Source organism: Chelonoidis abingdonii, chromosome 1 (genome assembly GCF_003597395.2).
Source record: "Chelonoidis abingdonii isolate Lonesome George chromosome 1, CheloAbing_2.0, whole genome shotgun sequence".
Lineage (NCBI taxonomy): Eukaryota > Metazoa > Chordata > Testudines > Testudinidae > Chelonoidis > Chelonoidis abingdonii.
The window spans coordinates 2,308,648-2,334,954 of NC_133769.1; the positions used below are offsets into that span (position 1 = coordinate 2,308,648).

General features: G+C 45.7%; 2 protein-coding genes across 3 annotated transcripts in view; one reads left to right on the forward strand and one right to left on the reverse strand.

The window, feature by feature from the left end:
* Window positions 1-5,814, forward strand: part of GDI2 (GDP dissociation inhibitor 2) — a 34,846-nt gene extending 29,032 nt beyond the window's left edge. The window contains exons 7-11 of the mRNA XM_032797497.2: window positions 929-1,028; window positions 2,474-2,645; window positions 4,123-4,267; window positions 4,681-4,735; window positions 4,823-5,814. Of these exons, the coding sequence (XP_032653388.1) occupies window positions 929-1,028; window positions 2,474-2,645; window positions 4,123-4,267; window positions 4,681-4,735; window positions 4,823-4,978 (628 nt within the window). The 3' untranslated portion in view covers window positions 4,979-5,814. The remainder of the gene's footprint in view (window positions 1-928; window positions 1,029-2,473; window positions 2,646-4,122; window positions 4,268-4,680; window positions 4,736-4,822) is intronic.
* A 6,856-nt stretch (window positions 5,815-12,670) lies between these two features.
* Window positions 12,671-26,307, reverse strand: part of TASOR2 (transcription activation suppressor family member 2) — a 74,604-nt gene continuing 60,967 nt past the window's right edge. For both annotated transcript variants that reach the window (XM_075063639.1, XM_075063636.1), the window contains 5 exons: window positions 24,944-25,097; window positions 23,342-23,447; window positions 17,683-17,864; window positions 15,701-15,815; window positions 12,671-13,477 (listed from right to left, as the gene is read on the reverse strand). In XM_075063639.1, coding sequence (XP_074919740.1) covers window positions 13,474-13,477; window positions 15,701-15,815; window positions 17,683-17,864; window positions 23,342-23,447; window positions 24,944-25,097 — 561 coding nt within the window. In that variant the 3' untranslated portion in view covers window positions 12,671-13,473. The remainder of the gene's footprint in view (window positions 13,478-15,700; window positions 15,816-17,682; window positions 17,865-23,341; window positions 23,448-24,943; window positions 25,098-26,307) is intronic.

A 26,307-nucleotide genomic window follows, 5' to 3' on the forward strand; every position in this document is an offset into this window, starting at 1 on the left:
CTGATGTTCAGAATTACTAAACCTTTCTCAGTGACACAGGGAGATCCCTATAAGCAGAGTAGAATTTGTTCAAAGTCCAAATGTTAAAGCTGAAACAGTATCCAGCTTTTTTGAATAGACTTGGCTTTTCTACCACAGAACAGTTCCCTGAATGCTGCAGGTCTTGGAGTTACTAGTGATTTGAAGCCTATTTGAGTTACTTGGCCATCAAGTAGCTGATTCTGACCATTCAGCAAATGTAAATCATGGCTTTGACTAGTCTCAAGTACTGGCTGGTGTCTTGATAGTTCATTTCAGTTTCCTCCTTTTGGCCTTAAACTGACAGTCCTTGATTCTTAATCAAAGAAGTAGGTAGTGACTGGACGTGTCGAGTCTTTGCTTTCAGTAATTCCCACGCAATTTCAAAAGAAGTTGCTCAAGTTACCATATATTGGCCTCTCCTCTTAATATTTGAAATAAGCAACTGCTACAATAAGATGCATATCTTGGCTAGAACTGCAACTGCTCTTAAAAGTGAATTGTAAAATAGATATTTGGGGGCCGGTAGAATTTGGGAGAGAGTCTCTCTAAGTCACTGAAGTATATTCTTAAAGGGATCCTGGGCAGTAAAACTGTGACCCCAGGTTGAGTTACAAGAATAAGACATTTCTGACTCCAAACTAAAGGTTCACTGACCGTTTAAATAGCCATCTGAGGAACAGTCCACTAGCTAGACTTGGACAGGGCATGTGTCCCCTGAATGAGATGGGATGGGGGTGAAAGGGATTTTTCTTCTCCAAACCCTCCTGGCTCTGACTCCTTACGGAGGCCATGGAACTGTTACCAGAAGTTCATTCACTCTGTCTTATGAAGTGACTAAACAATCAGCTATAAGAAGGCTGTAGCAAATGTGAAGTTTCATTACGCTGAAGTCTCCTTACTCTTGTAGGCTAAGTGCTATTTACGGAGGCACCTACATGCTGAACAAGCCAATTGAAGAGATTGTGATAGAAAATGGCAAAGTGGTTGGTGTGAAATCTGAAGGAGAGGTACAGTAATGCTTTGGATTATTTTCTCAAATATTTGCTGTTAGAGACCTCCTCCTCAATTAGCGCAAAAGCAAGTGCAGTGTCTGAGGAACTCAGGCTTGGTTTGGTACGCACACAAACTAGGTTGAGTCATCAGATTGTAAACTTGCCAGGATTTTTGACTCAATCTTAAGGTGGTTTTTAAGCTCCCAAAGCTGTGCCACTGGAGTGATGTGGTGGTAAAGACAGTAAGAAAAGCTAAACAGGTGAACTTCACATGTTACTTGAAGTAGACTTAAAATCCCTCTGAAGTTATTTTCTATCCTAAATCTTCACTCTGGCTGTATGTCAGAATTGTATTCCTTGAAAGCTGAGGAGGCAGGTCAATCAAAATGAGGCACCTTTCCTTGCAGCTGTCAGTGCATCTAACCTAAATCTAAAATTGACTCTGTCTTTGGCCTTAAGATGCATTAGTTGCTTGTATATTTCTGGCACTGAATTTCCTTACTGTTTCCCCAGATATACAGTAAATCAGCCTTGCACAACTATCAGCATTTACCAGCCCAAGCAGAAAATCTATTTGCCCATATCTGATGGAAGCTCTAAATACACTTCACTCATTTGCCAGTTTGCTTGCAATTTTACAGGGCGAGTTGAATTTGTCACACTGGCTAACCATCTCTATAGTACAGATGCCTCTTAATCTTCAAATCATTAAAAAATGGCACAGGTCATACCAGGGTGAATCCAAATAAAACTCTACAGATGACAGATGCTGTATAGACCAAATATCTAACTTGTGCTCAAATTCTGTTTCCAAATCTCCAGATGGCCTCACTGACTAGACACACGCATTCATAACCGTAATCCCTCTGATGCCAATGAGGCAATGCTTGTTCAACGTACCTGCATTCTTACTGTTGATATATCCATAAGATTGCACAATATACACTAGACAAACATCTGGATTAAGGAAACCAAACTTTGCAGCATGTATTAACGTCTAACCTTTCAATAGTTCATGCACATAGCTCAAAAGTGTAGAAAAATGTAAGTGTCTGCTTGTAAAGTTGCATATAATGACTTGTATTGAAATGACATGTACAAACTATGGTCTGTAGCAGATGGTGGAAAATCCATCTCCTACTGAAGGTGGAATACAAACCTACGACACAAGGAAAATCGCTCCTAAATGGAATACTTCATAGTACTGGGGGCTTCACTGCTCTAAGCATTTACTTCTCTGCTGTGAAAATCTGACACTGCACTAAACTGTCAGGATAATCTACTGGAAACAACCACCTCCCGGAACTAAATCTAAAATAGTTTGTTTGCTGGTGAGCAGCAGTGCATCTCATCAGTTCTGACTAGAGATGCTAAGAGGCTACTGTGTGCTTGAGAACATCTGGGAAAACTATTCTTCCAGTTTGAGGAATGCAAGTTTGTACTTTATCTGTCCTTGGCAGGTTGCTCGCTGCAAACAACTCATTTGTGATCCTAGTTACGTCCCAGATCGTGTAACAAAAGTTGGCCTAGTGATTCGAGTCATCTGTATCTTAAACCACCCAATCAAGAACACAAATGATGCCAATTCCTGCCAGATCATCATTCCACAGAATCAGGTCAACCGGAAATCAGGTGTGTGGGGAAGAGTGGCTGGTAAAAGCTTAGCATGTCAGTGCGTAAGTAGGTGTTGCTATAGATTCTCTGCACTTACTATGGATTTAATTAGCATGTCAATTTCATTTGGCCCTGCGGAGGCAAGTCCACTTAAGTCTCAACTTCTGTCAAGTAACGAACCTGATCAATCATCAAGGAAAACATTTAAACAATTTGTAATGAAGCCACCCTCCCAAAGAACATAATCACCTCCCTTTTTAATGGTTCGCACATGTGCTGCTTATTGGGGTCCTCAGTGTCTTGATCTAGCTCCCTTCCTGATCCCACACTTGTCAAAGGCAGTATTTCTTACTGGGAAAAGAATACTAACATGGCTGCACATGTGCAGCCTTAATGAAGTGGGTGAATTATGCAGTTGAGATCCCTGTCTCATGTTCAGTTCAGCTTCCTCTCTAATTTTGCACTGCTTTGCTGCCTGAGGCAATGTGTGCTCTCCACTCCTGCTCCGTGTTGTCTCAGCATCAGGTGGCAGTAATTCCTGGACTCCCTCTCCCACACTAGTTCCTAGTTCTTTCTGTTGTGGAAGCAGCACTGGTTCCTGAGGAAGACAGCTGTTGGCTGTTTCTGCAGGTGATGGTATCATTTAGGCCTACAAAGCCCATCAGTCTTCCCAACATGCATAAGATGTCCAAGTGCTTATGGACCCAAGTTTGAGCTGCTTGCTGCCCTCCCATAATCTAGGCAGGGACCTCTATCTGAAGCACCCAGTGCCAGTAGTGCTACATGAGAAACTAAAAAGCTTAGATGAAGTTTCTATTTCAGACTGATCTAGGCCCCTAGGCTTTCATACTTCAATCCCTTGTCTGAATCCAAAGCCTCCAGATATTTGCAGTCCAATACTGTGCACGGGCATGAGCCAGAATGTGAAACTTGCTGCTTCTATTTCACTTAGACCTGAAACCTCCTTGAAGGCTTGTGATGTACTGGCTTATACATAGCTGCCCATACTGGATGTAGTTGGAGCTGCCTGGTTTGCAACTCAGTTGACTGGCCTCATGAGAAGGGCCACCTCTTCTCCTGTCTGTCAGTTATCGTCTTCCTTTGCTCAAGCAGTGGAGGCAGAGGGCTGAATTCAGTTCCTAGTGCAATCAGCTGATGGGGTTTGTGTGACCAGAGATCTCTACTGGGTGTGTAAACTCCTTGAAATTAGGGGTACTGTACACTTATGCCAAGGGCTTGATGTATGTAGAGCTCTGAATTACATGTAAGTCCTTGTCCCAACGAACTAAAACTAGATCTCAGGCAAGATTCAAATGCAGCAAGTTCTAGGAGGAAAAAGAGGGAAACAAATGTGAATGTACATCCATGGGGCCCAGCTATGTGTGCAGCTAGGTGGGTGAGTCAGCTCACAGCCAAAGTCACTGTCAGCATCTCCTAGCTTTTCTCAATTGGCATGTGCTGTAGATCAACTCTCATTACTTCCATGTTTTTCTAGATATCTACGTTTGCATGATCTCCTCTGCACACAACGTGGCAGCGCAAGGGAAGTACATAGCCATCGCTAGTACTACTGTGGAAACAGGCGATCCAGAGAGAGAAATCAAACCTGCCTTAGATCTCTTGGAACCCATTGAACAGAAGTAAGCTTTCCGCCCCACATCAGCAATCTAGCAGCTCATATGCATGAGTGGTCACTCAACTAGCACAGTGGACTAGTTCACTATGACTTGCCACACAAAGACAAATCTGGGTGTCTTCTGGTTCTATTCTGACCTTGAGAGTCATGGGGCAGATGAGGGAGGCTGGAAGGCCAGTAGGAATGGATGTATCTGTCATCGGAATACTCACTCAGCCTACTCCCTCCCTTCCATGACAACTACTCCAATGCTCTGCCCTAGCACCGAAAACCTCCTCGTGCGCTTCTTGCTCTTGGGCTTTGGCATTTGATCATACTACAAGTTACCTGGCTCCTATATTCGTTCCCCTTTCACTGAGGTGCCAGGATTAGAGAGGTTGGGTAATTTTAAGCATTCTGAAATGTCTTCTCTCATAGGTTTGTTAGCATCAGTGATCTGTTTGCCCCAACTGACTTGGGAACCGAAAGCCAGGTTAGTATGAAATGGCAAACAATCAAATTGGTGTGTCCGTGTAAGGGGAGAATATCCAGACACTAAGCCTGAAAACTTATTTTCCAGATCTTTATTTCTCGCACCTACGATGCTACTACTCACTTTGAGACGACGTGTGATGACATCAAAGATATTTATAAGAGGATGATGGGATCAGAGTTCGACTTTGAAGAGATGAAACGCAAGAAAAACGATATCTATGGGGAGCAGGAGCAGCAGTAATGAGCTAATGTCTAATTAGGAACAATTAAATCGGCTAATATGAATATAAGGAACTTAATGAACACTGTATGAAACTCAATATTGTAAGGCCTGCTTTTGTAATCACATCTCTGAGAGACTGAAGAATACTGCACTGGTAAATGCTCCCCTTTTGGGTATCATGTGTTAATTTCATTCTAGTAGGGCTGCTGTCCAGAATCTGGCTAATTACTGACACTGATTTAACTGTTCACTAACCTTATGAGCAAAAAGCAGACTACTGAATTTTTTTTTTTTTTTTTTTTTGCGGACCTAGACTTTGGTGCAAACTGAAATAACTCATTGACTCGTTACCTTTGTATTTTTAATCATTTGTAAACCATTTCCCAATTATGTGCTTCTGGTGGATCAGTGAACTTGACAGATGCCATTCAGACCTGATACCAAGAAAACTCTAAACTGAGCACTCCATTATTGTGGACAGCATCCCTAAAGTCTTTCCCATCAATCTTAACTTTGTGGCAAGTTGTATTATGGACAAAGCCCACATCTATTGTAGCAGCAAATGTTTGGCATAGTTTTAGGCACAGAACCTAACCCACCCTTAAGCTTCTAAAACTGTTTACATCAGTTGGGACAACTGTGCCTAAGGTTCCTTTGTGTGTCAATCTAATAAAATTGAGAGAACAAATTACAAAGCAGGCATGATGTCAAAGTATTTTCTCTACCCCATGTGGCTTTTTGGATGGACCAAACTGCACTGCAGTGTTGATATGACAGAGCCTCTGCTTCTGATGTCTCTTGAAAAGGCTCAAATGATTTCTGTACTGCAAAGTAAAGCCAAATTCTGGAAACCAGTCCTCTGCTCTGGTCTGATTCAAATAGCGTCTGCTTAAGATTTTAAAAGATGCATGCCTGCCAGAGTGAAGTGTCTATGGCTTGGAATTCAACTATTCAAATACATGGAAAAACAATGGACTTAAACATCCTTGGCTTGTCTTTCAAACTGCTGTGCACTTACTTTCAGAGCAGCTGATGACCATGTAAGCTGTAAGCCCATCTCATGGACATTCAGTCTGTCCCTACTAACCAGCTGTAGGGGAGTAGAGCAGATGAATCACTATACAGGGCGGGCACTGTAGCACCTGGGCTAAACACTTCAGCCCTTACTTGGCCCTATCCTCACTCTCTAAGCGGGAAGTTCGACAGCTTAGTGTTTAAAGGTGGTGTGCAGCCAAATTCCTAGACTCTCTATCCTGTCTTGCCAGGGCTAACTGCTTTCATTTGTCCCTTGAGTACCACTATTGCAGTTGAAAACAGCACAGCATCACCTTGGCTCTGGACTGCAAACTCCTGTCTAACTTGATGCCCATTAACAAGCCTAGCGTTGACTGTTTTAAAAATTCACGGGTCTCCCCGTTTGATGGGGGTACTTCAAACTTCAGCTAGATCTCTTAATACTTCTCATTTCAATGTTCACACGAAGTAATCCTGCATTTACCAGAACAAGCTTTGCAGGGTTCGGCACAACATGTTGGACTAAAGCTATACACGGCTACTCAGACCTCCACGGGAGCTTGTAAAGCAACACTCGGTGGATGTGTCGGTTAGGAAGTGATAGGAGGCTTGTCACTGATGTAACAGATTTGTCACCAGTCTGCCTGAGGTGTCAGGTGATCAGGCTGAAGCCACAGGATTTCCTTTTTGGGGAGGAGATGACAAAATACACCAAGTGTCTAAGTTTTAAAGCTTATTAATAAATTTAACAGTGGAGAGTGGTGGGTGCTTCCCATGTCACTCAGAGGAAGGAAGAAAGTGTTAGTGCCTCAAGCCCTAACCCATTTTTATACTCTCTCACGCTCTACCCATGGCTGGCTTTGCCCGGCTGCAGCCATGACTTTGGTCTCTATTCAAAAACATTAAATTTTTTGTAAAGCATCAAGTTACCCCTTAAGGCTTAAATGCTAAATACCAAACACTAGTCACCTGTGTTAGGCAAAAAACAGTTTTGGGCTTTGCAACTTTGAATGAAATATCCAAATGGATTTTAGTGGTTTTATTTAAAAACAAAACCAATTTATTTTGGCTTTTCACACCCCTGACACTGCTTTAATTTTTACACAACTGTACATACATGACCTAGCCATTTGGCAGAAGTTAAGTTGCAGTAGACACCCCTTATGTTCTTCTAGCAAATTTGACTAAATTAATGGAGATATCCTATCTCCTAGAACGGGAAGGAACCTTGAAAGCTTGAGTCCAGCCTCTTGCCTTCACAAGCAGGACCAAGTACTGACTTTGCCCCAGCTCCCTAAGCGACCCCCTCAAGGATTGTATTCACAACCCTGGGTTTAGCAGATCATTGCTCAAAACCACTGAGCTATCCTTCATCCTCCAATTTGTTTATAGTCAAATGATTTAAATCAGATTGTGCCTGGCTTATTTACAGACATTCCTTTGGAGAAGGGACCATTTTTCCTTCAGAATGGGTGCAAAGAAACCAAGAATTTTTTTCTTAACATTTTTACAACCTTTAACTGCTCAGTTTCCTCCAGCATCTACAGAGTTAACTTCTTACTCTTTCCTTAAATTACTTGCTTATTTTCCAAAATGACACCTTTATTAACTTAGATTTTTACCATTCCAAGTACTGTTTCAGGGACTTAAAATTCCCATGTCTGCACTTACTCCTTTTCTTGGTTCTGGCACTATGCCCTCAAGGCTTCCAACCTGTTTAATTTTTTTATTTGTTGTCTGCCTGTTTATCTGGGCCTGATCCTGTGTGGTGGTGGTGGTGGTGGTGGTGGTGGTGGTGTGTGTTTGTTTGAACTGTCCCTTTCCATGGGCACAGGCTTTGTCCCACTACCAATTCAGCAAGGAGGGTGGGTCCTCAACTAGCCCCCCATCCCTCCTGGTCCCTTTCCTTTCTGTAATTACCCCACAGGGTGCTCTCCTTGTAGTTGAGGGTGCCCTACATACGACCTTTTCCCCCTTCATCTGCTGGACCTCTCCTTGGTCTTAATGAGGGCTGCTATAGGGATGCAACAACCTTCTGCCCAAAATTGAGGATCCTTGCAAAGGGAGAGATCAAAATCCTCACATGGATTACCTGAATCATCCCATCTGGACTGAACATATGGCTAGCTGACATTTTAACTGTTCAATCTCCTTTTCAGGGCAAGCATACTGCTGTTGCGGCGTATGCTGCGCACAAATAGTCAAGTCTTTGCCTAGTCCCTGAAGGACTGGTGCTTGCTTAGCCGGTGCTTCCAGGTGGGTGCGTTCCGCCTTTTCCGCCTGGAAGTCCTGTCTCAAGGCTTGCATCTTGTCCTGGGCATAGGCCTGGGTTGCTGCCTGGTGAGTGAGCTGCACTTTAAGTGGTTCAATTTCCACCAGCTGTTGGGGAGAAGGGAGGTGGTGTATACCCAACTCTTCTTGTCCTGACAACTTTTGATACCAATTGGCTTCTGCAGTCCAAATTAATCCCACAGCTGCCCTGAAGTTTTTACCCTTCAGCTTCTTATATTCAACATACACATCTAACAGATCCTGCCAAGAATAGACCCTCCTCTGAAGCTCCATCATAGAACCCTAGGAATTGTATCCCACCTTGGTGAGAGCCTTCTCCAGGCTGGAGAGGTCCTTACCCGCCTTTGAAAGAGGCAGCACTGTCCCATCCCTCTTTGCTGCCTCACCCATACCTTGGGCATCAGGTTCTCCTGTCTCCTGTGATGCCAGCTGACCGGGCAGCGGGACCTACTGTGTCTGTGCTCCCTAATGCCTGTACATCCAGCCTTGAACCCATCCATGACTGTGGGACTCCTCAGCCTGCAGCTGTACCATTCTGTTTCCTGAACGTGTCACAATCCCTTAGTACAACTCTAAGATCTTTTAATTACTTGAGATTTTATGTAGCTCACACTGACTGGGGCTCACATTGTCACCCCCTTCCCCCCCCCCCCCCGGACTGGAGGGAGAGACGCTAAGCCTCCCTCCATGTTACTCGGTCCTCTCTACCACCGCGGGTCCTTACACCAATTCCAAAACCCTTCCTGGGCAGAGCGAGAAACTCCATGTTCTTATCTTGTACTTGGTCATACTATGACTGAGGCTCTACGCACCGAGGATTGTTCCTTTAGAGTGAGAATCTCTCTAAGTCCTCGTCCTATTGCCTGGTACTGCTATGAGTGGGGGTAGATCTACCTTCACCCTTCCCCCACCAACTGGGGTGTAGAGAGGAATGATAAACTTCCATCTGATTCTCTATCATGCTACAGCTGGGGGGGGGGGGGGGGCTCACCTTTAGTTATAAAATCTTCAACATGAAATACCAACAGTGCTGGACCAAGCAAACATGAAATGCTAAGGGCAGAACAGTTGGTGTGCTGTGCAGGGCGCCCTCTCTCTGTAATTCTCCACCAAACCTGTGCCAGATTTCTGTTACCAATCTGCCTGAGACTGCAGGATCCTTAGGGGAGGAGAGGATGGAGCACACCAAGTGACTGAGTTTTAAAGCTTTATTAATAAAATAAGAGTGGAGTGAGGGGTGCTCCCCATGTCACTCAGAGGAAGGAAGAAAAGCATTAGTGCCTCAAGCCCTAACCCCCTTTTATACTCTCACATGCTCTACCCACAGCTGGCCAAGCCTGGGTGTAATGTAAGAAGAGGGGGATAGGTGGATGGGAGTTCTATCCTAGGCCAAGGTCATCTGGGGTCCGCTGTAATCTCCAGCTTGCTTTGGCTCTCGGGAGGGTTTTTAAGTCCTGGGTTCTTTTGGGGTGTTTTCATTTAAGGCCCTCTATTCCTGGTGCTCTTTGTACCAGTTCAAACTGGCTTTCTGTGGCCTTCTCAGCTTCTGAAAACACACCAGCTCCAGGGACGCGCAGCTCTGCTTCACCCCGCCCCCACATCTTTCCCCTTTTGGCCTCTTGCTACCTGTAAAGGAATCTTCCATTCCCTCCCCCCAAAATGCCTTGCAATGCTTACAACCACAATAGCAACATACAATGCTAATCTGCCTTTCCATGGGACCCCCTGAAGGAGGGAGTCCTTGGGCCCATGACCCTGAGACAGTGGTGCTATCAGCCCTGAGGGTGAGCCAAAATGCTTGTGGGGGCAACACATGGCATTAGTGACTGGCCAGCTGAACAATAGAGCCAGGAGGGCAGAGACACCCTAGTGCTGCATGCTAAATTGGAACAAAATTAGGAGTTTCATCAGTACCCTGCAAATGCCTCAGTGCTTTTGGAAAAAGGCAGAAATGATGGTTTCTGACATAGCACCACAATAAAACTAAGGTGCTTAGTTGTAAAGCAAGGGACCAGGCTGTCAGTTCCATTCCCAATCTGTTTCTAGGTATTCCAGTAATGTGCTAAAAGTGAGCGTTACTCCATTGCTGTGCTGCAGGTGAGCAAGGAAGAGTGTGACTTGGAGACGGGGCTTCTCTGAAGATCTGTGCATGGTTGGAAGCCTCTGTTGCCTAATAGGTAGGTAGTGACAGTTGTGCTTGGTAGAGCAAGAGCCATTTCCAGATGTACTTGCACAAGTGCATCTAACTTGAACTAATGCACCTTGAGACCTTGCACGAGTGGCTAGTTCTTACTATCACTTACAGAGCAGCCACTAACTGAGGGGAGAGATTTAGCTCCAGCTAGTCTGTTTTTACTCCCAATCGACTGATCTCTCTTTGGATGCATCTGGTAATTGCTGTCAGAGCTGGCCACGCTCTTCACCTTTCAGCAGCCAGAGTCTCATCTCTTGTCTGATTCAACTGCTTTTGGTGCCCGGTCTTACTCTTAGGTGACAATCAAGCTATGGGAGGAGTAAATCTTGCCTTTCCCTAAGTTTGGCCACCTATGTAACTGCAGAGGAGTGTGTAAAGGTACGTTAGTGGAACTAATTTGTCTTCCACTGAAAGCTCAGGCTATAGGTGGTGGACAAGGAATGTTACTGTAGTAAAAACAGGGCATTTCCTGTGCTGTTCCTATCCATCCATTTAGTTTGCTGCTTCCAACAGTGAACTGGAGTCTGGTCATTCTGTGCTCCAGAATGTGTTTTCAGAGTTGTTAGAACCCCTGAACTCTCCCATCTGCCAAGAACCTTTTCTCTCCCTCGTGCTGTCAGCTCGTGGTTTTGGCATGAAACTTTTGTTGTAAGTGCTGCCTGGCTGCAGGCTCAACTCCTGTTTGGAGGTATTAAGTGAAGAGGCTTATTTCTTAAGCCATGTCTGGTTAGTGCTCTCCTCTCCCTTCCCATCCCCAACAGGGGAAGGAGCAGGGGACATCCCTGGAAGCTGACATTAATAGTAGCAGAGTGGGGCGTTTGCTTCATGGGGGTGTCCTCTGTGGGAAGTGTCCTCTTCTCCCTGCCCTGCAATACCGTGAGGAGTATCTTCCTTATGAAATCCTTCATCTTTTAAGGTAAAGGGGGTGGGGGTTGCCCACCTGGACTACTATTACTTGAAAGACGTTGGCTTAGGACTCCATCTCAACTTGGTCTCCCTTGCTTCTAGCACCCTTTTAATCATGGAGTGTGAGAGATTCATGGACTTCTGCATTCTATTTGAGCCATCCAAAAGCACAGCCAGGCAGGGGCACAGCACCACCCTGACATGACAAAGGACTAGAAGAGTGAATTTTCACTGAAGATATTAAATACACCAGGAAGAGTAGGATCAGTCCATTGCCCAAGGCAGGGGAAAAGTCAGGGCTTTCCTAGAACTATTGTCTAACTCTCTGCACTGCTATTTCAGTACAAGCCCACTGAGGGGTCGGGTGGAAGTAGAATCTTTAACCAACCACCAGCCCTGGGTTTTAGCTTGTGGCAACCAGTAATGCGCTATTGCTCTGTTGTCCCTTCAGCAGCCCATTGAAACCCAGGCTCTGACTACATGCCATGAACATCCCATAGGAAGAGAAGGTTACTCCCCCTGTACACTAACTGAGGTTCTTCAAGATGTAGGTCCCCGCCCCATGCATGCACCACTCTACATGCAGCAGTGCCCCCTGTGCCTGGGATCTTTGGTAGCAATGCCTGCTGGACTGCATGTGTGGTCCACCCAGCTTGTGCTGTGAGTGGCATCTACCTATCTATCAGAGCGAGCTAGCTGTGTGGTCCTGGTTTTGTAGGCTCAAGCTCCCTCTGAACAGGCCCGGCTCTGGCGTTTTTGCTGCCCCAAGGGGGGCAGGGGGAGCTGCTATCAGCACTTCTAATGCTGCTGCTTCATTCTTCAGTGGCAATTTGGCGGCAGGTCCTTCCCTCCAAGAGGGACTGAGGGACCCGTCGCCGAATTGTTAACAAAGAGTCGGACGTACTGTCCCTCTCCGTTAGCCACTCCAAGCACTTGCTTGCTGTGCTGGTGCCTGCAGCCGAGTCTGCCTCTGGAGGAAGTGAAAGAGCAACAGCACAAGCTGCTTGGTCTCCTGCATACCCCTAGGTCAGCAAAGAGACCCTCCCCTATCAATAAGGCCCTTTTGGACCTGGCCAGGGTTCTCTGGCACACTGCAGCGTTGATCCTGCCAACCTGCGAGCCAGCAGATAAGAAACATTACAGCCCCGCTACAGAAGTGGAATTTCTCTTTTCCCGCCCAACTCCCTGGGTCAATGCAGTTCACCAGAACGATATGTGGGGGGGTGGGAGGGGGGCTATACTCAATTACAGGGAAGAAAGTTTGAGTGCTTTGGTAAAGTTCTAAGCCAACAGCAACGTACGAAACTTTGAATTGTCTTGTTTTATTAGTGAAACGTTATGCAAAGTCATCCTGTACACGACAGCTTGAGTTTGTCTGCTTTATTTTAAAAAAGGGTTAGTTACAAAACACTTCCTCCCAGCAGATACCTCAAGTATCTTACAAATGTTGCTTGTGTGCTGAAGTTTCCTTTCAAAATCGATTAGGTTTTTAGAATCCCATAAATATGCTTTTTGTTCCAGAATCTTGACATTCTGCTATTTACAAGAGTTCCAGCTAGTGGGAAACAGAAGTCCCACAAGTCAAACGGTACCATTAGAAAACCAGTGAGAACTTAACGTAGTGTTGATTGACCAGTCGCAGACTTAGTGATCTGGAGTAGTAACCTTGAACACACGGAAAATGTACAAAAATCCTGTCATACCACATGCATGTTGTGTATCTTATGTACCATAAACACGCATTTATAAAAAGCACTTGCTAAAATGGACTAATATCTCTAAGCTTCAAGTAACTGTTCTTCCCCTACTGTTTCCAGATGCAGCTGTACTAACTTCAGAAAACAAATAATTTAAAACACTGTATACATGGACATAACTCCCTTCCTATGCAGCTGGAGTGGGGTGCATCTGCTCCTCTACTGCTACTCACTGGCTAGCCTCAAATAATTAACATCCTGCTAAAAAGGGGAAAACTGCTACTTCTGCCTTCTGCGCCGAGAGCTTTGTTCTGTAACAGCAGAACCCCAACAAGTTACCTTTAGCTAAACTATTTTAAAAAAGCTTCATTCTTGGTCACTGGAACCACCTGCGCTGTCCTTGAATTTCATCACCTGCAACACATGAAGTTTCACAAATTGCTTTTAGTAGCTGTTTCAATGGCACTGGCTACCCGCGATATGCTGTGTGGCAGGCAGGATGTTCTGTACGTTCACATGGGATAGCCACACTGTCAGAACATCCAGGCATCTGGTTAAAGGACTGAAACTACCAGCTGGTGATACCTCCAGTAGAGTCTCACTAAGGGAAAACACTTTCAGGAAGTCTGCTCAGTTCTCCCCGCTGCCCAGCTGTGCGCTAAAAAAAAATGCAAAATTTGCCACGCTGGTCTGATAGGGGGCAGGGCAGGCTGAGGGAGGGCTCCTGCCAGCAGGGGGCTGGTGAGTGGGGCTCTTGGCAGGGGCTTTGGGCTCTGAGGGAGTGGAGGGCGCTGGGAACCAGAGGTTTGCGGGGTGCCAGCTTTTAGATGGGGTTCTGCACCTAGGGACTCTGCTGTCAGCCCGTTTCTGGTGCTCCACTCCTGGCCCGGTGCAGGAGTCCCAGCTGCCCAGCCTCGTGTGGCGGGATCCCGGGGTCTGGCTGCCCGGCTCCATGCCACGGTGTCCTGGGGTCCCAGTCCGGCTGCCCACTCAGTGCAGCAGGGTCTGGCTCCCCACTGCCTGGCCCTGCTCTGCAGGGTCATGGTCTAGCTCCCCATGGTGGGGTCCCAGGTTCCAGCTGCCTTCCAGGGCTCCCCTTCTGGTCCCCTCTGTGGAGAATTCTGGGGGGGGGGCAGCGAATGCTGGGTATAGGGGACTGTAGGAGGTTGGGGGCGGGGGAGGAGGGCTGTGGGTCTCAACCTATGGCCCACAGTGATAAACAGGTTGAGAACCACTGGTCTGTGCACTAACAACTTGCATGTTAACACAAGGTGCACACTAAGGGCTTATCTATGCTGCAGTGTTAGCCTGAGTTGTTACCCCACTCTGCCTCCTGTCCAGCCAATCTCTAGCTCCTGGTAAATGGTGGTTTACACATGAGCAGAGGAGCGGACCTTAGGTTAATGCTCGACTGCTCCCGCCGGAGCAAGTGAGCCAGCAGGGACTCAGCTGCTCTGTGCTGCTGACGCAGTCACTGCAGCTCCAGCGCTCTGCTGCGTGAGCACGCTCAGCAGAGCTACGCTAGCTCCAGGAGTTCATTTGCTAGCACAGCAGTGAAGCTAAGCCCTGCGGCGTTACATGGGCACCAAAATAATCAGGAACAGGAGAGTTAAAGCTAACAAGTGCCTGACTTTTCCTTGCATAGTCTTAGAGTTCTTTCATCGAGACCCCCTTCTGACACCAGCTTTTAAACTGGGGGAGGAGTGGGGTACAATCAGGTGGACAGTGGCCGCATGACAATTAGGCAGGGAACACCCTGGTGGCAGGGTAGGAGTGGGGAGCTGGAGAGGTGGCGAGGGGAGGAAGAGCTGCAGGAGCAGGAGAGCAGTGGGGTGCAGAAGAGGTGGGAGGCCAGGTGGCTTGTGTGGCAAAGTGTTGCAGGCCAAAGCGGGGGAGGAAGAAGACAAGAGCTAGCGGAAGTGTTTGCTGACACAACTCCGCTGTAATCGTTTTACTTGTGTGCAGTCCAAGAGACAGCACTGCCCTTTGAAAAGCTCAACTCTCTGACGGAGGGAAGCAGATACTCCGCCGACCACTGGAAACATGCAGGCTGGGTATGAGAGGTGCTGTCTTTCTGCCTTGCCCTCAAAGCTTTAAAAAACTGCAATGGATTCAGCAGTGAGCACATGACAAGGCAGGTAAGCGAGGTCGAGCATGTTCCCTTCCGGAGCCCTAGGATTCTGGATCCTGCTGTTCCCTTTTTCAGCTGCTGGAAGGCAGCTACCACTCTAGCAATCCCTGGCTTGGCTGTGGGGCCCTAGCCCTTGATACAAAGCACTAGTGCAAATGACAGCAGCACTCGGGAATCCCAGCTCCTGGGTCTTGGACACAACACACAAAGGATTTAGCTACAAAGGTAACTCCCTCTCCCAAACCACCAGATGGAGCCACTGAGCAGTCAAGCTCCTGCAGTGACTGGGAGGAAAAGACCAGACAAGGACAAGCTATAATGCCATATCGCCCCCTTGTGGATCTGCCGCCTCCGAGTAATTCTACCCTCCACTTCTCCACTCCCCGCCCCCGGAGCACTGATAAATTCCCTCTATGATTGAGAAGTCTGGTACTAGATTTTCTGCATGGGCATTAGCACACTTTCTGCCGCAGGGATTCACACTGTAAGCTCTCATTTGCTCTTACCAACAGCTGCTTTGAAATGGGGCAACCACGTTCTGCACAGTTCCAGCGAAGTTACTGACGTCAGTGACTAGGATCCCTTTGCTTTCAAAGACCTCTCTGCTGACGCTGGGCTTATCTGCAAATGGAAAAGCAACAGTAAGAAGAATCCCCTTGATGGAATGAAACGGGTCTTTTTGCTTATGGAAAACCTAAAGTAACTCAGCACGGTCAAACTGACATATCTAACCAGCAGGTATTATCTCCTCATGTCAGAGTGAAGTAGGTTCATCTCCCTGTGTGAAATGCCTGATTCCAATTCTTATTTGCTGTTTTGCAAATTTCAGCAGATTAATGGAAGTGCTTTGTAAATATCTGCTGAGCAGCCAGTAATAAAATAATCAACTATAAGAAAACACATTAGTGCATTAAATAGCCTTGAAAAATTGACACAAAAAATATACCAAAGCAGGCAAAAAATTCTCTTGTCCTTTACTGTGATGAATGATAACGAAACAATATTTTATGTGCCTGACCAAAAAAAAAATACTTGCAATACAGTACTGAGGAGAGCGCTGGAATGGGAGACCTGGATCATATTCCTGCTCTCCTTGTGTGACACTGGTCTATGCATCAGCTTCCCCAGCGCTAAAGAGCAGTTAACATTATCACTTCACAAGGCTACTCTTCACTTTAATTCCTTAAATGCTTGTAAAGCACTGTGAGATTATCCGAGCAGAGGAACTCTGGAGTATGCAACACCAAGTATAGTTATTAGCTATGCCTGTTCCATGGACCCACTTATTTTTTACCCTCCTCCACTGAAAGACGGCACAACACTTTGTGCTTACAAGCACACACTGTGGGTATGGCTACACTTGCAGCCGTATAGCGCTGCCGCTTTGAAGTGCGAGTGTGGTCGCAGCGCCAGCGCTGAGAGAGAGGTCTCCCAACGCTGCACGTACTCCACCTCCCCCTGGGGATTAGCTTGCAGCGCTGGGAGCCGCGCTTCCAGCGCTGGGGCACTGTTTAACCTGGCGCTTTGCAGCGCTGTAACTTGCTGCGCTCGGGGGTGTTTTTTCAACCCCCTGAGCGAGAAAGCTGCATCACTGTAAAGCGCCAGTGTAGCCAAGGCCTCAGCTATGGAAAGCTCACAGAGCCTGCGATGAGCCTGAGGGGGCACGTCGCCAAGGCAGATAAGTATTAGCAATATCATATCATCATGCTCCTTTGGAAGAAGGGTGAACGGAAGCCCAGAGGTCAGGTGAATCCTTCCAGTAAAAAAGCCAGACAGTAACAAAGCTGGGAAGACAACAAGATGTCTGTGCTTCTGGTCCCCTACGCTATAGACACATCCCTAGGGTGACCTGATGTCCCGTTTTTATAGGGACAGTCCTGTTTTTTGGGACTTTCTCCTATATAGGTGCCTATTACCCCCCACCCCCATCCCAGTTTTTCACAGTTGCTATCTCGTCACCCTACGCATCCCCCTTTATCAGGATAAGAAGACGCTACAGGTGCTTGCCTCATAAGCTTTGAGTTAATTACGGTTCAACTCCCAAAGGAATCTTTTATTTTCACCAATTATAATTCATGTCAAAATCTGTTTGTCATCAAAAGGGAATGTTTAATAGAATCCATAAGAACGGCTCTACTGGGTCAGACCAAAGATCTGACAGTGGCCAATGCCAGGTGCCCCAGAGGGAGTGAACAGAACAGGTGATCATCAAGCGATCCATTCCATTGCTCATTCCCAGCTTCTGGCAAACAGAGGCTAGAGACACCAGAACTATGTGCAACCGGACGTCCCTGTTCTGTTACCTGGCCTCGGGCGGCGTTTCACACCCACCTACCATGTCTGTCCTTCGTTAGAACATAAACAATTTGGGGGCAGACACTGTCTATTTGACAATTGTAAAGCAGCCAGCAAAATGAAGTCCCAATGCCGACTGGGGCTAAAAGGTGCTATTGTAAAACAAATCGTTAGTGGTGTCCTGAGCTCGTACCTGTGAGATACACAGCAAACCTTGCACTGATCTGCTGAACCTGCAAGTTCAACAAGCACTTCAGATGCTCGGATTTTGGGCACGATTTGGAGTCACACTGATGGTAGTGAAGAACTTCCACGGTATTAGCTTCCTGGCACGATTTCAGTATCCAGTTCTTTTTGTGCGCAATAGAATCCACCCTGTTGAAACAGAAACAAGTTTTACCCTGTGAATCATGGCGTCAGTTTACGTTCAGACAGAATAATCCTGGATAATATTTAAAGCCTTCGTTCTACATACTTGTTCCTTTCCCCTTGACTTTCCTCCCTATGTGTGTTTGCTTTTTAACCTGTGCCAATGCAATTACATTAGTAATTGTCACTACAGCTCACCCCCACCTTGCAAGAAAGTTTGCCAAGGGAGCTCCCAAGGCTGATCACTCCTTAGGTGGTCTCAGGCTGGCGTGTTATTGTCAGCTCAGGTGTCTTGTTACAGGGCCACCCAGAGGATTCAGGGAGCCTGGGGCAAAGCAGGGGAGCTGCAGCGCTTGTACTCACCCAGCAGCGGTCTGGGTCTTCGGCGGCGGGGGTCCCTTCAGTTGTTCCGTGTCTTCGGGAGCACTGAAGGGCCCCCCCGCCATCGAAATGCCAGCAGGAGACCTGGACTGCCGCCGGGCCAGGGCTCACGGGGCCCCTGTGGGGCCCAGGGAAAATTTCCCCAAGTGTGTTCCACGCCCCCCTCCCTCGGCGTCCCTGTCTTGTTCCCAGCACCGGAACAGGACTTCAGAAGGGCTGCTTGAGCCTAACTGAAGTAATGGTTCCAGCCATGTAGCTAACACCTACAGCTGTTACTCACTGCAGGATCCTAGTCTGGTAGATTCTGAAGAGAGAGTCCATTGAGGGTACGTCCATGCTGCAGATAAAACGCTGCAGCAATGAGCCTCCCGCTACGGCACTAAAAATAGCAGCCTAGGTGCTCCCACCAAGGCAAGAGCCCGGGCTCTGAAAGCCACCGGGGCCCGAGCGGGAACATCTACATGGCTTTGTTCATCACTGGAGTGCAAGCTCGAGTCTGTAACGCCAGGCGCTCAGACTCGCTGCCATGACCTTTGGTTTCCTTTGGTATTTTTGCAGTGCAGACTTATCCACAGATGCCCAAAGTTTCTGAAACCCCAGAGGCCGTTCAGAGAGACGCACTGTCCGATGACCAATCACATTTCCTGACCTGTGCTCACGTGTTAGGTCGCTCAAGGTGAAAGAATTTTAAAAATAGATTTACTTTTCACCAGTTTTCCTTTCTGTACTTCTCTCTGCTCGGGCAGCGAAAACAGACTGCTCAGTTTTCACCTTTGATTCTAGTAAGTTTCACTTTCTATCTCACTCACTAGCAGGAAAAAACACAGCAGGGGAATGCTGAAATCCAAACAAACTGTTTTCATTTAAAAAAAACATGGCAGCAATACTATTAAATGGACATTGTAAACTTTAAAAAAACTTCTGGGTCTTACAATTAGGGTGACCGGATGTTCTCATTTTATAGGGACAATCCCAATTTTGGGTTTTTTTTTCTTATATAGGCTCCTATTACCCTCCATCCCCATCCTGATTTTTCACACTTGCTGGCTGGTCACCCTACTTACAAGTAGCACCTAAAATGACCAACTGATCGAGATGTTTTTTCCAGCATGTATAACTTTTTGTTCATTTGACAGTACTTCCTCAATAGCTGGTTTCACTGTTTTCCTGGCACAGTCAAGTCCCCTCATCATTGTTTGTGTGAGTCTTTCACACAGCAACAGGGGGGAAAATGTTTTAAAAAATACAAAGCCACAAACATTGTTCTGGAAACTTAGTGGCTAACATAGGACCACAAAATACTTGGAACTATTTTTTTGAAAATTGACCAGATTTCAGGTTGACAATGTCCCTTTAACTTTAGCTTTTGTAAAACTTTGCCTTTACAAAGCTTACATTGAGCCTAATTTGATCTGCCAGCTTAACAATAATACAGTCAAATCCACTTTATCTGAACCTGCTTAAGGGAAATTTTTAAAATTAATAATTTCCTTTTTAATATCAATTGAAAAACCCACAAACCACTCCAAACAGCCCTCAATAAACCAAATGTTGAAATCCTTACACAGCTAACATGCCCAAAGATTTCACTGGGAGTTTTGCTCAGTAAGGACTCCAGGATCTGGCCAGCAACTCCAGTACAGCATGAGTAGCTTACACAATATAACTTTGTTTTCAGTGTAGCTGCAGTTTATATGTGCACTGAATATGTGCAAGTGTCTGGTGGAAAGACAGTATGTGATCATTTAATTAAAGACTATCACCATACACACAAGCAACCTTAATTCTGGCATTTTCTAACTCTAGAGCGCTTGACTTTGCAAACATAATCTCTTTTACCACCGTTGTGTGTGTGCTTTCACTGACTGAGGCTCTTTTTCACACTCCCCAAGGTTAATAGATTAAAGAAGTGTTTTTGCTGCCCTATATCAGATGGTTTTTTGGAACCTTTATTTGATTTATAGATGGTCTGGATTTAAGATTTTAATTATAAACTTGTGAGAACTGGTCCTTGTCTAACAAAAAATTGCTCATGTAAACAAAAAGGAACATGAGCAGAACTTAAATCCTTTAATCAGTCCAATAAGGGACCAAGATAAAGTTTTAGATGCTTAACTAGCCCTGTCAGTCCGTATTGAAGACTGTGATGTCAGGCTGTATTACGCACACCACTGATAAAAGGCCATGCAGAAGGGCTGGGAGCTAAATGAATCTGGTGGGGCCTGGTCTACAAGTGCCACAGTCTGTGGGGGCGGGGGGTGATTTCTAAAGCACTCTAACATGTTAGAATCATAGACTATCAGGGTTAGAAGGTCATCTAGTCTAACCCCCTGCTCAAAGCAGGAGCAATCCCCAGACAGATTTTTACCCCAGTGCCTTAAATGGCCCTCTCAAGGATTGAAATCACAACCCTGGATTTAATAGGCCAATACTCAAGCCACTGAGCTATATGTTGCACTCAGACTTTGCTGTAGACCCTGCTCATGTGGTCTTAAAGGTACCTAATGTGCATGTTTGTAGTCCTGTTTGAAATAGGACTACATCACCACAAATGAGATATCTTGTAGTTTGTGCCAGCAATGGCTACACAGGGCAGAGTGCTCTAGAAATCACACCCCTGTAGTCCACACTGCAGCACTGTGTAGACAAGCCTTGGGAAATCAGCCAGCCAGTGCTGTCATTACTTTAGAATCACAGAATCGTAGGACTGGATGGGACCTCGAGAGGCCATCTTATCCAGTCCCCTGCACTCATAGCAGGACTAAGTATTATCTAGACCATCCCTGACAGGTTTGTCTAACCGGCTCTTAAAAATCTCCAGTGATGGAGATTGTAGAACTGATAAATGAAATTGTTTTTAATTGTTCACTTTATTAATGTAACTTCTGTTCACCATTCACTACACTTGCCTACACTGTAACTTCAGTTCACTGTTTGCCATATTGGAATTCAAACCCCATTTTAAAAAAGCTCACTCCATTTTGTAAAAGCTTCTTCCAACCTTCATTTTTGCAAATCCTGCTGTAATCTTATTAGTTTAGTTTAGATGTGTGAATGAGGCATGTATGGATGATAAAATCAACCTCCAGCTCCAGCCTGTCCTGATGAGATACAGTTCAAATACCAACGGCTGAAGACCTAGACAACAGCCCTAAACAAAGTAAGATTCATCCACCCTAAAAAGAAAAGGCCAAAAGAAACAACAGAAGGACGATCAAAGCCAGGTTCAAGGCTGAAGGTCAGGCCTGCAACTGACAGGTGATCAATCCAAACCCAGAGGCAGCGTGACACAGCAAGACCTATAGACTTTGAATCCAGACTAAAAGCCTATAAAAAAGAAGGGTGAGATGAGAGACTTTGGGTAACATTCTGCTGCCAATATGGAAGGACATCGGTGCAGGCCCAACAGAGACCCAGCTCGTCCTTGTGCCCAGCTTTCCTGGCCAGTTACCGCCACAAGCTACCAACTCAAGCTGCAAAATCAAGGCACGAACTCAAGCTATGTCCAGGACTGGTAACTGCAGCAGCTGCAGAACATCTGATGGATGTGTGTGTGTGTGAATGTGTGTGTGTGTGTAGGTATTAGGTATAATGTGTGTGTATAAGGAGTAAGATATTAGTTATTGGTCATAAATCAAATTATCATAATAAATGTGGCATCTTTGTCTTGCCCCCTGAAAAGATCCTGTGTAATTTTGTCTGTACAACAAGATTCCACAACCTCCCTAGGCAATTTATTCCAGTGCTTAATCACCCTGACAGTTAGGAAGTTTTTCCTAATGTCAAACCTAATCCTCCCCTTGCTGCAACTTAATCCCATTGCTTCTTGATCTATCCGCTGAGGTTAACAAGAACAATTTACCTCCCTCCGTCTTGTAACAGTCTTCTCTTCTCCAGAAGAAACAAGCCCCATTTTCCCTTCTAGGTCATGTTTTCTAGACCTTTAATAATTTTTGCTGCTCTTCTCTGGATTTTCTCCAAATCTTTCCTGAAATGTGGCACCCAGAACTGGATACTATACACCCCCCCCAATAATCTCATAGAGCTGGAAGGGACCCTGAAAAAGTCATTGAGTCCAGCCCCCTGCCTTCACTAGCAGGACCAAGTACTGACTTTTGCCCTAGATACCTAAGTGGCCCCCTCAAGGATTGAGCTCACAACCCTGGGTTTAGCAGGTCAATGCTCAAACCACTGAGCTATCCCTCCCCACAACAATACTTCACTTGAGGCCTAATCAGTGCAGTCTAGAGCAGAAGAATTATTTCTCATGTCTTGCTTACAACAATCCTGCTAATACATCCCAGAATGACGTTTGCTTTTTTGCAACAGTGTTACCCTGTTGACTCATATTTAGCTTGTGTCTGAGGAAGTGGGTATTCACCCATGAAAGCTCATACTCCAATACTTCTGTTAGTCTATAAGATGTCACAGGACTCTTTGTTGCTTTTTACAGATCCAGACTAACACGGCTACCCCTCTAGTACATATTTAGCTTGTGATCCACTATGTCCCCCAGATCCCTTTCCGCAGTGCTCCTTCCTGGGCAGTCATTTCCCATTTTGTACGTCTGCAACTGATTGTTCCTTCCTAAGTGGAGTACTTTGCACTTGTTCTCACTGAATTTCATCCTATTTACTTCAGACCATTTCTCCAGTTTGTCCAGATCATTCTGAATTTTAATCCTATCCTCCAAAGCACTTGCAAACTCTCCCAGCTTGGTATCGTCTGCCAACTTTATAAGCGTACTCTCTGTGCCATTATTTAAATAATTGATGAAAATACTGAACAGAATTGGACCCAGAACTGATCCCTCCCTCTGAGACCCCACTCGTTATGCTCTTTCAGCTTGACTGTGAACCATGCTCTGGGAACGGTTTTCCAACCCGTTCTGCGCCCATCTTATAGTAGCTAAATCTAGGCTGTATTTCCCTAGTTTGTTTATGAGAAGGTCATGCAAGACGGTATCAAAACCTGTACTAACATCAAGATATACCACATCTACAGCTCCCCCCGCCCCATCCACAAGGTTCGTTACCCTGTGAAAGAAAGCTGTAAGGTAGTTTGGCACTATTTGTTCTTGACAGATCCGTACTGACTGTTACCTTATGTCTTCTTTTAGTTTTTTACTTTCTTTGTAGTGAAGAAGCCATTTCCACTTTCCATGACTATTCAGCTTTTCCAGTGTTTTAACTATTTCCTTCAGCTGACCTGTGGGAATAAAACATTTCAGTCTGAGAATCAGGTGGTGTCGGCAAACCAGATGTCCAAGTGTTACTACGTATAGGAGGCACATTATCGTGTTCTTAAAGAGCAAAAAGTCTAGGAGTTTTGTATTATTTTCAGTGAGAGTTCAAAGGATTATTATATATATATTAGAACAGAGGCATCTTTCATCTCCAACTCGCCAGTGGATCCAGAGAAGGTTGGTATCGGCCAAAAGACATTACCAACTAACCACTGTCCTTTGGCCTATGTAAAGTCAAGTAGTGGGAATCTCTGCCTAGTTTCTAGTGTACAGATGTTCACACCACAAAATACTCTCATTCTCATTGGAATGAACTGACAGCACAGCTGTCATAAGAACGGCCATACTGGGTCAGACCAAAGGTCCATCTAGTCCAGTATCCTGTCTTCCGACAGTGGCCAATGCCAGGTGCCCCAGAGGGAATGAACAGAACAGGTGATCATCAAGTGATCCATTCCCTGTCGTTCATTCCCAGCTTCTGGCAAACAGAGGCCAGGGACACCGTCCTTGCCCATCCTGGCTAATAGCCTTTGATGGATCTATCCTCCATGAACTTATCTAGTTCATTTTTGAACCCTGTTATAATCTTGGCCTTCACAACAGCCTCTGCAAAGAGTTCCACAGGTTGACTGTGCATTGTGTGAAGAAATATTTCCTTTTATTTGTTTTAAACCTGCTGCCTATTAGTTTCATTTGGTGACTCCTAGTTCTTGTGTTATGAGAAGGAGTAAATAACACTTCCTTAACTAGTTTCTCCACAGCAGTCGTGATTTTATAGACCTCTATCCTATCCCTCCCTTAGTCATCTCTTTTCCAAGCTGAAAAGTCGCAGTCCTATTAATCTCTCCTCATATGGAAACTGTTCCATACCCCTAATCATTTTTGTTGCCCTTTTCTGAACCTTTTCCAATTCCAATATATTTTTGTGATGGGGTGACCATATCTGCAGGCAGTATTCAAGATGGCGTACCATGGATTTATACAGAGGCAATATGATATTTTCTGTCTTATTGTCTATCCCTTTCTTAATTCCCGTGAAGGCCTAAGACACTGAACTACCCTCTCAGCCCTAGCGATGATCTTGCATTGCCACGGTTAAGAACAACTTGTGACGGTGCTGGTGCCCATTTTGTGAACAGAAGGACGCCAATCTGATGCCTTTCACAAGCATTAAATTCAATACACAGAAAGAAAAAGCCTCTGGCAAGTTGTCTTTTCCGGGCGAAAATGCTCCATCCTGACTGGCTTTGGGGAGATTGGCATCTGCTACCGACCAACATCTCTCAACAGGCCCCTGACTATGCCAAGGCCTACTAGAGCCATGTGTGTCCCTAGATATCCATTGTAAACCTGTGCTCTATTTAAGTCACAGTTATTACAGTGCGGTAATGATCATCCTCTTGCAACAAATACCAACGATTTTCATGCATATAAAAGGGGTGGGGGTAATCAGACTCACCTAAAGTTACAGTTTCTAACACTTCATCATCAGAGACCACAAACCCTCCCATATGAAACAGCTCCTGATAAGTGTGATCAGTTATATCCTCTGGGCTGTCCACTCCAGCAAAGGTTACATTTGGGCAGTGCTTTAATCTCAGCAAGGAAGGGATCTGTTAAAGGCAAAAACATTCTTCATGTACAATATGTAGCTTTTAACTGGTGAGACTTCACACCATGTAACCAGGAATTTCTCTCATTCTTTCTTCTTCCAGGAGACGGTGTGTCCCTGCTGGAGTCTTGAGGATGTTGCCCATTTCCTTCTGTTTTATGGACTCCATCCTCAAGTCTCTGCAGCTCAGCCCCTCTGGGCTGTGGATGACTCAGTAGGAGCCTTTCAGGCCTCTCTTTAATAGTCCACTGGTGATCACTGTGAGGATATGAGGTACTTCTCTCTCACTCCGTGCCACAGGTCTGAACACACCACACTGCTCCCAGCGCACTGGCAGCAAATCAAGGACTATGGGTATGTCTACACTGCATGCTAAGCCCCGGCTCTGACTCAGGTTTGAGCCCAAGACCTCCTCCTGTCCACAGACACAAGATGCAAAGCAGCTGGACTCAGGTCAGCGAGCACTCGGAACCCGGGTACAAGGAGCCTGCTAAGGGGATGTGTCAGAGCCCAAGCCCTGCCGCGACTCAGGCCCATGTTCTATCGTCTTGCAGAGTGGATGCAGCCCAAGCCACAGATCTGAGTCAGAAAGTCTGCACAGTGCAGTATGAACAGTAGCTCGGCCGTGAAACCTGCGTCTAGCAATTTTAAACCCAGGTTTACAATGCAGTGTGGAGGTATAAGCATGGGCTTGAGAAGACAGAGTCCACAGATCTGGGTTTAGTGCGCAGCATAGACATGAGACCAGGCAGAGTAATCAAAACTGGGTCACAGGGTACAGTGAACTCTAGTACGTCTTAAAACATGCACGTTAAAACAGACAGAGAAAAGCTGGAGCTGTGGACAGGAAGGGGCTACTTTGATAAATAGTCTCTGGTCACATCTTAGAATTAGCAACTACTGGGACAGACTAACAGGTAACACTGAGGAAATGCAGGTTTACAATTACCACGCAGGCCCCAGAAAGGTATTCTAGATGACACTCGGCCCTAGTATAATTATACCATCATTTCAGAAAGTGGCAAGTCCTGTGTCTATTCAGTGCAAAGTGACTTCAAAGAAAGCCTCACCTGGGTTTTATACTTGAGTACAGTACAGTAACTCCTCACTTAATGCTGTAGTTATGTTCCCGAAAAATGCGACTTTAAGCAAAACAATGTTAAGTGAATCCAATTTACCCATAGAATTAATGTAAATGTAGGTGGGGGGGG